This window comes from Rhinopithecus roxellana, chromosome 1 (genome assembly GCF_007565055.1).
Source record: "Rhinopithecus roxellana isolate Shanxi Qingling chromosome 1, ASM756505v1, whole genome shotgun sequence".
NCBI classification, from domain to species: domain Eukaryota; kingdom Metazoa; phylum Chordata; class Mammalia; order Primates; family Cercopithecidae; genus Rhinopithecus; species Rhinopithecus roxellana.
In genome coordinates this window covers 84,730,739-84,746,433 of record NC_044549.1, presented here as the reverse complement: position 1 = coordinate 84,746,433, position 15,695 = coordinate 84,730,739, and the positions used below count along the sequence as shown (strand labels likewise).

At 40.3% G+C, this 15,695-nt stretch overlaps 1 protein-coding gene across 14 annotated transcripts in view; it reads left to right on the top strand.

Annotated features, from left to right (window-relative positions):
• The window catches only part of CADPS (calcium dependent secretion activator), a 492,502-nt gene that overhangs the window by 117,070 nt on the left and 359,737 nt on the right, over window positions 1-15,695 (top strand). For all 14 annotated transcript variants that reach the window (XM_030927221.1, XM_030927190.1, XM_030927201.1 and 11 more), the window contains one exon: window positions 11,205-11,537. In XM_030927221.1, coding sequence (XP_030783081.1) covers window positions 11,205-11,537 — 333 coding nt within the window. The remainder of the gene's footprint in view (window positions 1-11,204; window positions 11,538-15,695) is intronic.

Genomic DNA, 15,695 nt, shown 5'->3' with positions numbered 1-15,695 from the left:
ATAAGGAAAACCTAACAAAATCTGATTTTCCCCCAGGATTGTTTCACTGATTTCCTTCCTTCCTTCTTTCCTTTATTTATTAGATAGAAAATTATCTCAAAACAAAAATGTTGATGTGCCTACTTTGCTAGTGCTCTAAGCACGTACTTAGTCTCCCCATCTGATTCAGCCCACAACAGATGCTTTCAATATGTTAATTGATTGAAGCCTCAGTAGAGGCAAAATCCTGATTTGGCAAAACTCTTCTTCCCACTTGCTAAAGCACTTGACTCCTTCCTTCATGGAGGGAGTAAGACTGCAATTAGATCTTGTGAAAATATTATTGATTGGTTTGCTAATTAGCGTTTAATAGTAAATAATCTTCGTGATGTTTCCTGGGACCAACCACAGACTCCTTTTACATACCGTTTTCTTCATGAAATTTTTATTTGGATCTATTTTAGAAGTCAAATTTGTTTTTATAGTTGTCCAAATTTAAATCTTTAAAAATTTTACAAGTTTCATTCATTATCACCAATGACTGTCAAACTTGCTGCTTTATCTGATGTGGTACAATTTTTTGGTTGAATTTCATGGGGAGTAGAAATGAGACTTGGAATCACAGTGATATATGATAGTGAATAACTTGAATATATTTAACAAAAGTTTTGTTTAGAAACTGCCTGGGGATGAAATTAATTTTCCCTCTTTGTTCAAGTTCTGGAAACCAGTGGGAGAGTAATGGTAGAAGCCTTGTCAGGCCAAGCAGACCCCTATCAATAGTTCTCCTGGTTAGAGTCATTCGCCAGAGTTTATAAATTTACAGATTGCAAATCTTAATTAGAAAGCTCATTTGACTAATGGCATAAATTAAAAGAAAATGTCATTTCCATCTATTAATTAAATGTGAAAATTAATAGTCATCAACGTGCTAATGAGTCTCTGGAAATTACCATTACATCTATAGTGATCCCAATGTTTTCCTCTATAGTGGCTAATTTATTTGAAATAGTTTCTGTTTTTGTCTGGTAAGAATACAGGCATTGAGAAATTACTCAATATTTAATGTTAGCATTTGAGTAACATAAGAAAGGATGTGGGGTATTAATGATCTAACTGCTGTCTTCATTAGTACTTTGGAGAGCCTTAGATTCACTTTTCCAGGGAAGTCTAATCCTCTGAAGTGAAAGTTCTCTATCAGGAGATCAGGGTTAACACTTTACTTAGGGGCTCTCCAAGTTGATTACACCTTCCTTTCTCCTTTCCCCTTCATTCTTGGGCTACGGAGAAGCTGGTGTCTCTTCCTCTACCCAACTCTGGGTTCCAATTGCTTCTCCGTTGGCCCCTGTCTTAGTCAGGACTCTTTGGATTATAAGTGACTAATACCTACGTCATACTGGATAACCCTAAAAAGACATTTATTTCCTCAAGTAACTTAGAAGTCCACATGTAGGCCTGGATTCAGCCATGGCTGGATCCAGAGGCTCCAAAGTTACCAGCGGGATGGGTATCTTCCCTACACCTCTCCACTGTGCTCATCCCTGTGTTGACTTCCTTCTTGGTCAGCTTCTCTCCATGTGGAAGACCTTAGCAGCCCCAGGGCACATCCTACCAGTTCAGCAACTCCAGGAGCAAAGAGAACACCCCTACTGAGCTCCCTAGCAAAGACCTGGGGTGACTTAGTTGGACTGACATGGATCATTTGTCCCTTCTTGAATCAATCACAGTGGATAGGGGTGAAATAGACTGGGAGGATAAAGCTTAGGACAGCCACCATCTCTGGCACCTGAGTACAGGCTCAGCCCCAGGGGAACCATTTTCAGGAAGAATGTAATGGTTTCTTAATAAAACATTAGGCTGCTTTTTACCAAAACAGGGGGAATATATGCTCAGCAGACAAAACCAACAGATATCCTCCTTCCAAATTCTCTCTCTTTCACATACACACACACTCCACCCTATAATGCCACAACTTCACATTCCAGTTTACCAACAGCAATGACATTAAAAAATAGTGTAACAGCAGTAATCTCAAAATGTTCTAGGATTTCTGTACTTTAAAAAGTCAGTTTTTGATATCGGTCTTGTTTTGCTAAGGCAGTATATTCATTACTTGGTATGCACAGAGCATTAGTTCCAGGACTTCTCAAATACAAAATCCTCAGATGCTCAAGTCCCTGATATAAAATAGCATAGTATTTGCAAATAACCTATGCACATCCTCCCATATGCTTTTTTTTTTTTTTTTTTTTTTTGAGTTAGGGTTCCTTCTGTCACCCAGGCTGGAGTGCAGTCATATAATCACAGCTGACTGCAGCCTCAACCTCCTGGGCTAAAATGATCCTCCCTCCTCAGCCTCCCATATAGTTGGACTACAGGTGCATGCCACCATGCCAGACTAATTTTTGTATTTTTTGTAGAGAGAGGGTTTTACTATATTGCCCATGCTGGTCTTCACCTCCTGGGCTCAAGTAATTCTCCCACCTCAGCCTCCCGAGTAGCCAGGACTATAGGTGCATGCCATCGTGCCAGACTAATTTTTATATTTTTTTTTGTAGAGAGAGGGTTTCGCTATGTTAACCAGGCTGGTTTTGAACTCCTGGGCTCAAGTAATCCACTTGCATTGGCTTCCCAAAATGCTGGGATTACAGGCATGAGCCACCACACCTGGCCTTCTCCCTTATACGTTAAATCGTCTCTAGATAACTCATAAAACCTAATACAATGTAAATGCTATGTAAATTGTTGTCATACTATATTGGTTTTATTTGTATTACTTTTTATTGTTATTTCTTATTTTTTATATTTTGGATCTGTAGTTGGTTGAATGCATGAACGTGGAATGTGCAGATACAGAGGACCAAGTGCTATAATGATCTCTCAGCATGCCAGAGTAGTAAAGATCATCTTTTAAAAAATGAAAGGAGAGAGGAGGTGCTATTCCTTTTCCATCTGTGCCCATCCAGCCCAGTCTGAGCAAAGCTAGTCACCATTAACAGCAAGTTGGTGAGGCCTGGGCCATGAGTGGGGATGGGAGAAAGGACACCAAGGTCCCTATGGCTCTCAAGAGCACACAGGTTTATTTTTGTCCTTTCCTGATGGCCCTGATTGTCAGAGCACATCAAGCAGGGCAGCAGATTAATCCATTAATCTCCTCAATTCTGGCTTTCAGGGCCAAGAGCTGGGGGCTGGGGTGGGTGCTCTGAGATCTGGCGCAGCAATTCTGTCTCACACCCCTGTTCCTGAGATATGGCATCAGAGAGCCATTTCTCTGTGTTCCCCACACCTTTTCTAACTATTTTGAAGACAAATGTCCAAAATATAAGCCCTCCCTCTCTCCCTCCGTCTCCTCACACTCACCTCCTCGTGCTCACCTTCTCACCTCCCTGCTTGATTTTAATTTCTTCACATGCTGGTCCTGGCATCAGAGAAAATAGGTGGATGAAAAAGTTTTACAAAACTCAGATTCTTCCTGGAAGTGAACATAGGGGTATTTGCAAGAAAGTGGGAGTGTCAAATGTGGCAGAAGACATAAAAATTCATTTCAGGACACTGCATCTGATGTCTGAACTTCAGCCAGTGAAGCTGCTATGATTGAGCTTTGTTTGGGGTGTGTGAATGTTGTTTGGTTTGGTTGTTAGTTTTTTGTTTGTTTTGTTTTGTTTTTGTTTTTGTTTTTTAATAAATGCCTAGTTCACTTTTGTCAAACTAGCTTTGAACGTTGCAACAGACCGAATTCTTTAGTTGCTAGCAACAGAAACTAACTGTGGTTAAATTCAGCCCTAATCATCACGATCATCATCCTAACAACTTCAGAAGCAACAACAACAACAATAGTTTGCTGTTGTTGCTGGTATTGTTGTTATCAGAAGAAACAGCTAAGCTTCAGAAAAGAAGGAAACCAGAGCAGTTTAACTTCAGGAAGCCAGACAGTAAGATATAACAGACACTTCATCATTGGGATAAATCTACTCCAGCCCAATCCATTCTCATGCCAACCCACTCAGAATGTGAGCTCAAGAAGTAGCGGTCTTACTGACCAAGCTCAAATCCCAACCCATCACTTGGCTAAAGAAGGACAAAGTCCTACAATTGACAATTCCACTGCAACTATGTGCAATGGGAAAGGGGTTCTTGGAAGAAAGACTGAGGTACTATTATTAGAAGAGGAAGAACAGTTGGCAGGCAAAAACTGCAGGTTTCTTCTATGCAAGAAGACATTTTGTTTAGTTCTTATGGTCGAACGTTTTTATTTAAGAGGAGTATAAATCAGATCACACTGGCTATTTTTCTAAAATGAAACAGTATATTTTCTAATAAGTAGAATGGCTACAACTACTCCGTGGTACCTGAGATACCATGATAAACAGGTACATCCCTAGAGGAAGAGTCACTACCCACTCTAAAGCATTGATTCTTGTAGGGAAAGCCCAGCAAGGAGGAGGCAGGAGGCGGAAGGCAGAGTGATTAAAAGGATGAGTTTAGTGTCCAAGGCCAGGTGCAGTTCACATCTGTAATCCCAGTACTTTGCGAGGCTGAGGTGGGAGGATCACTTGGGGCCAGAGGTTCAAGGCTGCAGTGAGCTACACCACTGCACTCCAGCATGGGTGACAGAATGAGACCCTCTCTAAATAAATTAAAAATAAAAATTGTGCCCAACAGAGGTGGATTGAGTTCTAGTCCTATTACACACTGACTGTGGTACCTCAGCAAAGTCTGAGCCTTAGTTGCTTCATCTGTAATAGGGCCTTCCTTGCCTAATTGCTCTCAAGACTAAATATATATACCTGGACAGTTCCATTATTAATATATTGAGGTTAAAACATATTAATATATTAAGGTTAGAAACGAGCATAGTGGTATGGTGTCCATATGCTGCATAGAAATAGAAGAAGATAGTTGAAAGTTGATAGAATCAATTCACTCCCTGGGCATGGAGGAAGGGAGGTGCAAGATGGAGCAAGGAAGAAGGATATAGAAAAGAGAAAGGAAAGTACTTTTGCTCCTAACCTAGCACCACCTACCACAAGGTCATGGTCCTAGATCTGCTTCTGAAACTTTGCCCAGAATCCTTTACTTTTTGGTGAAGAATATTTTTAAGACTTGAAAATACATTTTATTTTAGAAATGAAAATGCACCTTGCCTCAAAGAAGGTAAAATTTGTATTTTTCCAGGTAGAAAAGGTGTGTTTCGAATGACTGTGAAAGTAAAACATGCCCACTATAAAAATAAAGCAGACAATGTAGAAAAATCTCTGCATTTACATGGTTAAAAAATACTTACAATCCCATCATCCTAGATAACCACAATTAAACTTTGGTTTATATCTTTCCAGGTACTTTTAATGTATCTATGCATGTCAAGATAACTATTTGGCTTGCATATTAAGGTGGGAAATTACCACAAACTATTAAGAACCCACTTCTTTTACTTAACACAGTTGTTTTCAATCTCCTTCCTACCTTTACAAAGGTCACACAAATGACGTACTCTCATCAGTAAACTGTCTTATTTCCTATGGTATTCGAAATCCAGATCCATGCCCCTATCCTCCAATTCCACCTCACCCCTGCCATTGGAAGACTCTGGTCCATGATAACCATATATCACGGACATCTTTGGATGCTAATGAAAATATATGTATCTTTTTTCATGGCTGCATGATATTCCATTTAAAAATAACAGCTAACTTGTATTACATTTAGCCTGTAGTAGGCAACAGGCTAACCAACTTGCAGGCATAATATCACTGAATCAGGATTCAGGGCTCACCAAAATTCTACGAAGGAAGGTTTTTATAACCCCCATTTTAAAGGTGAGGAAATTAAAGCCCAGGGAGATTAAGTAACTTGCTCAAGTGGCAAAGCTAGCAAGCCACAGAGCCAGGATTTGAACCCAGGTGTTCTAATTCCGGGGCCCATCCTCCTAACCATGATGTCTACCCCTTTCATTATTTATGTGTCCATTTGTTAATAGCAACGAGGTTTGTGTTTCTTGTAAATATTATTTACTCCAACATCTAGGTGTTTTTCTTATTTATGTTGAAAGGATATGCTTTTTCAGAGCAGGAATGAATCTGCCCTGGCTTCTCAGCCTATCAGCAAGCAAATGGGAGCTAGGCCAACCTCATCCGTAATGTGAACAGTCACTAAGTACTGATGTGTTTGTGTGTTTCTAAAATGACCTTGAGGTTGTTTGGCTCTGGTGATGGAGGGAAGGACTGAAGGATGAGGTCGAGTTGCTGAATTGACTGTCCTTCACAATTCCATATTTATTTGTTTATCTTCCATCTCTCATTATGACGTGTCTGGAAGTTGGCAGAAAAGCAGGGAGGATTTATGGATGTGCCCAAATATAACTGGGCTTGGGGTTAAAGTATCTTGTGGCAGCCACTAAAAAGCAAAAACAGAAACAAACACGGATACAAAATACAGACAGAGCTCCCAGCACAATTGAGTTTGAACAGTTGTTTTAGAGACACACAGACACATCAGTATTTAGTGTTTGTATTCATTATAGGGTGAGCCTGGCCCAGGCCCCACTTCCTCTTCGACAGACTGAGAAGCCAAGACAGATGATGTGCCTGGAAAAATAGTTTCCTGCTTCCACCTTCTCTCCTCATGGCTGTCTTGTCTCCGTTGGGCAATTCATCTTCACTGTCTCCCCAGTCTTTGGCCTCCTTCCTCCATGTTCTTGTCATTCCACTCATCTCTCCTCTTTCTAGGATCTGGCAGTTGTATCTTAACACAGGACAGATAGATCCCTCCACTTTTCAAAGTCTTCTCAGTTTGATCCTCATCAAAGAAGAAAGGCTGGATTCCTGTATTGTTTAGCATGAAGGAGAGGGAGATTGGTGGAGGTTAGGTGACTTGTCTTCCACTGGTAATTCAGAAGTATTACTGAGAAGCTACTATGTACAAAGGAAGGGGCTATGTGAAGCAGATGCTATGTCCAGGATTCAGGGTTCACCTGATATAGTTCAGCTGTGTCCCCACCCAAATCTCATCTTGAATTGTAGCTCCCATAATTCCCATGTGTCATGGAGGAGACGTGTCTCCCACGTGTCACCAGTGAGAGGTAACTGAATCATTGGAGCAGGTCTTTCCCATGCTGTTCTCATGATAGTGAATAAGTCTGAAGAGATCTGATGGTTTTATGAAGGGGAGTTCCCATGCACATGCTCTCTTGCCTGCTGCCATGCCATGTAAGACGTACCTTTGCTTCTCCCTTGACTTCCACCATTATTGTGAGGCCTCCCCAGCCATGTGGAACTGTGAATCCATTAAATCTCTTTCCTTCACAGATTACCCAGTCTTGGATATGTCTTTATTAGCAGCGTGAGAACAGACTAATACATCACTCAACCAGTTACACCAGCTGGGACCCAAGTGCCAACATCTTTATTTCTTACCCCTTGTTATCAGGTCCCATGGAAAATCTAACTTAAGTCTCTTGTTTTAAGAGACCAATATACCGTGTGCTGGTTTCCACTTGACCTTCTCACCCCAATCCAGGCATAGTCTCACTCCATATTTTTCCTGCTAGAGTAGTCTGCTTTGCTCTTATAGTTCATTCACTCATTCCGCAAGTATTTACTGACACCAGCTACGTGCCAGGCACTGTCTCAGGCACTAAGAAGTAATAGAAACAATGACAACCCTGCCTCCCGGAAGATCAGATATTTACCAAACAGTCACAAAAACAGTGGCAGATGGCAGCTCTGAAAGGGCTTTGGGAGAAAAGAATCTGGGGCTGAGAGCTTATAGTTGAGGCGCATTTCGGGTTTGTGGGATACTGCTGTGCATAGATGTAGAGGATAGTATAGCTTCACTGGTGATTGAATGTTTTCACATCACCCCTTATGTTTATTAGCGCTGACAATAAAGGCTTAACCCCATAGTGTCCCCACTGCCATCACACTCACCTCTTCTCCTACAACCACCTCTCAACTGGCCTCCCTGCCTATTATCTTGGCTCCCTTCAGTCTGTTTTCCACATTAAAGCCGAAGAATGTGAACTGATTTGTGCTGTGTCCCAGTTTAAAACTTTCAATCGCTTTCCAGTGCCCTTAAAATGAAGACCAACAACCCTAATCCCCTCCTCCTCCTGAATACCTCCTCTTCCTCAATGCCTCCCTAGGCTCTCTGGCCCCTCCCTGCCCATCTCACATCTATCACCCCCAGCCCTCATTGCCACAGCCACATTGACCCCTCCTTATTTCCTCAGGCACTTGGGGTCTTCACATGTATTTTTCCTTCTCTCTAAAATAACTTACAGTTCTCCATTCACCTATCCATCTTTCACACATCATCTCAAAGGTGTTTTCTTTCAGGAAGGCTTTCTTGACCACATATTAGAATAGATTTCTAGCTATAGGTTCCTGTGGACCCTTGTCTTGAGAGCACTTTTTCCAGATCATAATCATATTTGCATGGCATTATTAGGATTATGTCAGTTGGACTCCATGAGAGCTAAATCTGTGTCTTCCTCACCATTGTATTCCTGACACCTGGTCTAGTGTCTTCCACCTAGGGAGTAACCAAAGAAAGGATGAATGGCTTCATGGAGAAGTTTATAATCATTATAGTTAAAAGGATAGCCCCAAATCTTATAGTTCAACTCCTTTGGTGTATGAACAAGAAATTAGAGAATCAGGCCAGGCATGGTGGCTCACACCTGTAATCTCAGCACTTTGGGAAGCCGAGGCGGGTGGATCACTTGAGGTTGGGAGTTCGAGACCAGCCTGGCCTACCTAGAGAAACCCCATCTCTACTACTAAAAATAATAATAATAATACAAAAATTAGCTGGGGATGGTGGCAGATGCCTGTAATCCCATCTACTTGGGAGGTTGAGGCAGAAGAATCACTTGAATCCAGGAGGCGGATGTTGCAGTGAGCCAAGATCGCACCACTGTACTTCAGCCTGGGCAACAAAGTGGCACTCTGTCTAAAAAAACAAAAAAAGAAAGAAAGAAATTAGAGAATCAGAGAGGGGAGATGATTTACTCAAGGTCGCACAGCAAGTTAGAGGCAGAAATGGCCTGAGATCATGATTTACAGCTTCTGCCACAATGTTCCATTGCCTCTCCAGAGACTTCCTCCACTAGCCTAAAAATACTGGTGTTTGAGATCCGTAATGTGTTGGTTAGATGGAGAAACCATCCCCATTAAGTGTTACAGGTTTTCAGGTGAATTATTTAGCTCATTAAGACTCATAAGGCCTGAGGATTCATTTGAAACTTTTTTGTCTATAATTAATTTTCAAATTAACTCTAAGGTCTCATCTGAGTACCAGTTCCCACTCACAGGGGGGCAGGCCATGGCCTCTACCCTGTGAGGCAAACCCTCAGCCCTCCTTTCTAAATTAGTTCATTAAAGTCAATAATAAACTGGAGCCTTTTTTAAAAAAACATTTCTCCACCCCAGAAAAGCTTTGCAATGAAGCATGAGACAATGATATGCCCCCAGGCAATGCTGTCTCATGGCCAACAATTGCATTTCCTGAAATCTGACAGGGGAATGAACGTTTGCTCTGCCTCTTGAAGGATATTTATGCACCTTCTCAAGTGTGACCAGGACACAGCTCAAACGTGTCAGATGCTTCCTCTCCATGAATACGAAGTGGCGGCTTCACTGCCTTGTATTACACCCCAGAACCATGTAGCTCATGTAAGCTTCTGAATGGTGGGCAGTGGAGCGAAAGTAAGACATTCTTAATAGAAAGCTTGGTCCCAGGACTCAACCAGGCAGCACCAGCAGACCAACCAGGGATTTTCCACCAGGCAAAAGAGGTTTTCATCAAGCAGGAGAACGCTGCAGGAAGGAAGGTAACCATGGTGAAGTAAAAAGACTATCCATTGGTTGTTAGACAATTTGAGTTACCAAAAGAAAGTGCCTTCCCCTCTCTGAAGTCTCAGTTTTTCATCTACAAAATAAACTTAACACCTGTGTTCACTGTTAATTCACTTTTAAAGTGTCAAGTGCTGAAGACATTCTAGGACCTGAAGACATTGCAAGGAACAAGGACACATTCCTTGCCCAAGTAGAGTTTACATTTCAGGAAGGAAGATAGATAATTAAATATATGTTTACCTGATACTTGTATACTTCCAATTAAAAGTGTCATTGAACGGATAAAAGGAGATACAAATAGCAGTTAATGTTTAACGCTATGTGCCGGATATCATGCCAGGCATTTACATATAATAATAGCAACAAGTGTAATATGGGCCAGGCACTATTTTGTGTGTGTTTTACATGTTAACACATTTAATCCTCATTTAAAAATACGTACTGGCCTTGGCAACACAGCAAGACCCTGTTTCTACAAAAAGTTTTAAAAATTGTCAAGGCATAGTGGCACACACTTATAGTCCCAGCTACTTGGAGGCTGAAGCAAGAGGATGGCTTGAGCCCAGGAGTTTGAGGTTGCAGTGCATCATAATCACCACTGAAGTCTGACTTAGATGACAGAGCAAAGTCCTGCCTCTATTTAAAATAAAAAATTAAATGCTGGGTGCATTGATTCACGCCTGTAATCCCAGCACTTTAGGAGGCCAAGGTGGATGGGTTGCTTGAGCCCAGAAGTTTGAGACCAACCTGGGCAGCATGGTGAAACCCTGACTCTACCAAAAATACAAAAATAAAATTTAAAAAAATTAGCCAGATGTGCTGGCATGCACCTGTAGTCCCAGCTAATCAGAAGGCTGAGGCTAGAGGTCACTTGAGCCTGGGAGGTGGAGGTTGCAGTGAGTTGTGATTATGTCACTGTACTCCAGCCTAGGTGACAGAGCAAGACTCTCTCAAAAGGAAATTGAACATTAAATAAATACTCTTATCCCCATTTTATAAATGAGAACACTGAGGTACAAAGAGGTTAACTTGCCCAAAGTCACACAGCCACTAAGGGGCAAGACCTATGCAGCCTGGGCAGAGGTCTGTATGCTATGTGCTGCCTCTCATGATAGTATCATCTCATTTAACCCTTGCAACAACCTGGTAAGTACCATTGTTATTCTTATCTTACAGATGTGGACACAGAAGCAGAATGTGTAAGTAACTAGTCTGAGTTTGCACAGCCAGGAGGTGGTAGGGCAAGACGAGACCCACAGTGGTTCCTCCTGGGATGCACGTGAGGTGGGCTGGCCCAGTGTCCAGCCCCAGGAAACTGGTCCCTCTGTGGCCAACTCTCTTACTGTCTTTCCTGTCCCTGTTCTTGCTCAGGTGTTCCTGAAGAGTGACCGTGTGGCCCGCATGGTGCAGAGTGGAGGCTGTTCTGCCAACGACTCCCGGGAGGTCTTCAAGAAGCACATTGAGAAGAGGGTGCGTAGCCTGCCTGAGATTGACGGCCTCAGCAAGGAGACTGTGCTGAGCTCCTGGATGGCCAAATTTGATGCCATCTACCGTGGAGAAGAGGACCCCCGGAAGCAGCAGGCCCGGATGACAGCCAGCGCAGCCTCCGAGCTGATTCTGAGCAAGGAGCAACTCTATGAGATGTTCCAGAACATTCTTGGGATCAAGAAGTTCGAACATCAGCTCCTTTACAATGCCTGCCAGGTAAGGTGTTTCTCACCTGGGCCCAGAGCTGTGGGTAAGCAGAGCTGCATTCCAACTTCTATGAGATGCTTCTTGATTTTTTTTTTAATGGATTAAAAGTTATATTTTATTACTGTACTGGTAAAAAGTTGAATACAATTCAGCCTACATTATATTCATGTTTTTCTTCTTATTAAAAAAAAAAAAATTGTGAGCTCCTAAAAGTCTCAGGGGCCCTAGGCACTGAGCTCATTGTGTCTAATGGGTAAGTTGGCCCTGTGAGTAAGGTCTGGTTTCCATGTGTCAAAAGTGCTAAAAATCAATTTTTAAAAAAATATGGTTCTGCCTTTCTCTTCTTGTGATAGTTTGCTAAGAATGATGGTTTCCAGCTGCATCCATGTCCCTACAAAGGACGGAAACTCATCCTTTTTTATGGCTGCATAGAAAACCAAACACCGCATGTTCTCACTCATAGGTGGGAACTGAACAATGAGATCACTTGGACTCGGGAAGGGGAACATCACACACCGGGGCCTATCATGGAGAGGGGGGAGGGGGGAGGGGGGAGGGATTGCATTGGGGAGTTATACATGATATAAATGATGAATTGATGGGTGCTGATGAGTTGATGGGTGCAGCACACCAACATGGCACAAATATACATATGTAACAAACCTGCACGTTATGCACATGTACCCTAGAACTTAAAGTATAATAAAAAATAAAAAAGAAAAAAAAAAGAATCAGAGTAGCAAATAGTGGGGAAAAATACAGTATCACCAACTTCAAAATATTTACAATTATTGTTTGCAGTTTTGATCATAAATTGATCAGTAATTCTAAATATAACATTTAAAAATCATAATTATCTTGAGACATTTTTGACAATTTCCATTAAATCCTATGAAAACATAGTTGAAAATCTATGTATATGTGTAGGTATTTGCAAAAAAATAAAGGTAAATGCGAAAGCTACTTCCTAATCCTATATTTTATATTTCAGTCCCATATGCCATTGCCTTTGGAAATAAAAGCAACAGCAATAAATAATATCCAATTTAAAATTTTCAATAAATTAAATACACTGAAATTTAAAAAAAAAAATTCTATTGTCTATAATTTTGGTTTCAGATTCAAAATCAGTATATTCCCTCAAACTGTCTTTGACTGAGATTATTTTGGGTGGGTAAAAAGCCTGAAATCCTATATTGCACTGTATCTCAGTGGCCACTTTATATCTCTAATGACCTAAAAGTAAACTGTACTTGGACTCAAAGAATCTGGGTTCAGGCCCTAGGCCCAAAAAAAAAAAAAAAAAAATATGGTTCTGCCTTTGGTGTTTGCCAGTTGAAGGGCTTGTGCTTCCTCAGGTGGGAAGACAACTGAACTTAGCACCTGCCTGTCAAGAGTAATTTTTTAAAATGAGAAATTTGCACAAGGCCTGATACCTGTATATTAGTCACATCATGAATTTCTGAGTGGTTCTGATGGTGAGAGCTGAGGCTCTGCTTGGGTCCACCCCAAAATGGGCCTGTATTTCCTCTAGATGGAGGACTGGGGAAGTGAGGTATCTCATATCTTGATATCCTACCTAACCTTAGCATTATATTCATTTATTCAACAAATATTTATTATGTGCCTATTTCGCAGTCTGAAATTCTTACTGAGTGTCTCTTAGGAGCAGTTTAAAAATGTACATTCCCAGCCCCTAGCCCTAGAGTTTCTCATTCTGCAGCCTCAGAGCATGGCCCAGGAATCTGCATTTTAAACAAGGGCCTTCCTTCCTGGTAATTATGTTGCCCTTCCCCTTCAAAGAACTATCAGAGAGATTCATCTTTGCCTTGTTTGCTAATATTCCCAGTGTATAAAATCTTGGCACATAGTGAATGCTCAGTAAATGTTTATCGAATTAATAAATGGATAATGGAAAATTATTTTAACTAGTAGTTAGGGTCTTGTCAACTATGATATATCACCTAGAATTTTCTGGATGCTTTAGTAAGAGTCTGTTTAGCATTTCATAATACAAAACATGCATCACATTCAAAGATATTGGTGGTATCTACTTTCATGTCATCCAACTTTAATTGAAAACATTGATTACAAATCTGAAGATGAAAGGTTTCTGTGATGGGTCAAAAAGTATTTTGAAATTTTAAATATCAATATAACATTAAATTTAATCACTTTTATTTAAAATGTAACTGCATCCCACCACGTAGCAGTTTTAGAATGGGATAAGCAGGTGGCGTCAGCCTCCACCACCACTATCACCTCCACCAGCATGTCCACCACAAGAAGGTGTCATAGCTTCCATATTGAAAAGTCATCCACCTGAGTTATAAGCAAGATTCAGAATTACAGAGAGAGTCAAGTGTTCCTAAACCTTCTAGGTACAAAATTATTCTAGGGATTAATTTTTCTTCTTATTGCAACAGCTTGTCATGCATATCTTCTGTGCTTGCCCAAACCTCAGCATCATTGGAATGAATCCATTGCTGTGCCATTTCTTGTCTTATCTCAGTGTTTTTGCACTTGTTGAATTGAGTAGTAGGATCGTATTTTACTCTTTTCTCCTAAAAAATGAATTAATCCAACTCATTTTAGCCTCAACATCTTTTTTGTGAAATAGAAAAAAGTGCAATAATATTAAAGAATATTGTCTTCTCTCCCCAGAATAAAGATCGTACTCTTAAAATAAATTAATCCAACTCATTTTACCCTCAACATCTTTTTTGTGAAATAGAAAAAAGTACAATAATATTAAAGAATAATACCTTCTCTCCCCAGAATAAAGATTGTACTCTTAGCCAAAAAGAATTACAAGATAGGACAGGCACAGTGGCTCAGACCTGTAATCTCAGCACTTTGGGAGGCTAAGTGGATTACCTGAGGTCAGGAGTTCAAGATCAGCCTGGCCGACATGGTGAAACCCTATTTGTACTAAAAATATGAAAATCAGCCAGGCATGATGGCGGATGCCTGTAATCCCAGCTACTAGGGAGGCTGAGGCAGGAGAATTGCTTGAACCCAAGATCATGCCACTGCATTCCACCATGGGCAACAGAACGAGACTCTGTCTCCAACAAAAAAATTACAAGATAAAGGAAAGTACTTCTTCTTGGGACAAGACTACTGTATTTTACTCTCTATTTATTTAGTATTTTACTCTCTATTCATATCTAAATCTGATTATTGTTTCAGGGTTTCATATCAATAGGAATTAGGGCAAAAGAAGATATGTAATTTACACATACAAAAATACACATGAATTCTAAATATATGGTTTTGATATCTATGTCTTTAGTAATCTAAGTTTTAGGAGTGTATTGGCAAATGAAAGTATTTTAAAAGAAAGAAAACATTGGTCATGATAATATTTCACAACATGTAATACCCATTTCTGTGACAATATAGAAATGGCTATTCTTCAAACTTACTGTGGCAAGAAATTCTTAATGCAGCCTTTCTGTAATCTGTTAGTTTGCAGCAGAACACCTTTATAATGGGAAAACCTTTTGACCTAGGAGCTCCGCCTTTAGGAATTCATTACAAGTAGGTACTCAGAAGTGTGTGCAAAGTCCAAAGATGTTCATTGCCGCCTTTTATATGACAGTGAAAAAATTGAAGCATGCTTAATTCCCAACAGTATAGGATTAATTAATTAGATTTTGATTTAACCATACAAGTTAATATTCATTATCCAATAGAACAGCAATAAAAGAATTGTTAAAGAAGAAAGCTTGCCATGTGGGAAAATGTTCCTTAGATATTGCTAAGTGGAGAATCTGGCTGTGAAGCACAATATGCAGACACAGTCCCATTTCTATGGGAAAAAAATGATGGAAAAAGGTACTGGACAGGCAAATAACAAGATGTTAACTGTGCTTATCTTTAAAGGATAGGATTATGGTTGATTTTTATGATTTTCATTTATGCTTTTTTATGACTCCAAATTTCTACCTTAAACACAGTTATTCTGTAAATGAAAACAAATACCAAAAGTCTCAACAAAGAAACCATCAGAACAATGGGATATGAAGAAAATTATCTTCTGAATTGTTTTCTAGACTTCAGGCATTAACATACCACCTTCATGATTTTTGCCATTTCTGAGTACTACTTGGATGATTGTTTAATATTTCTTATTAAACCAACTCCCAAATTCACCTTTTTTGG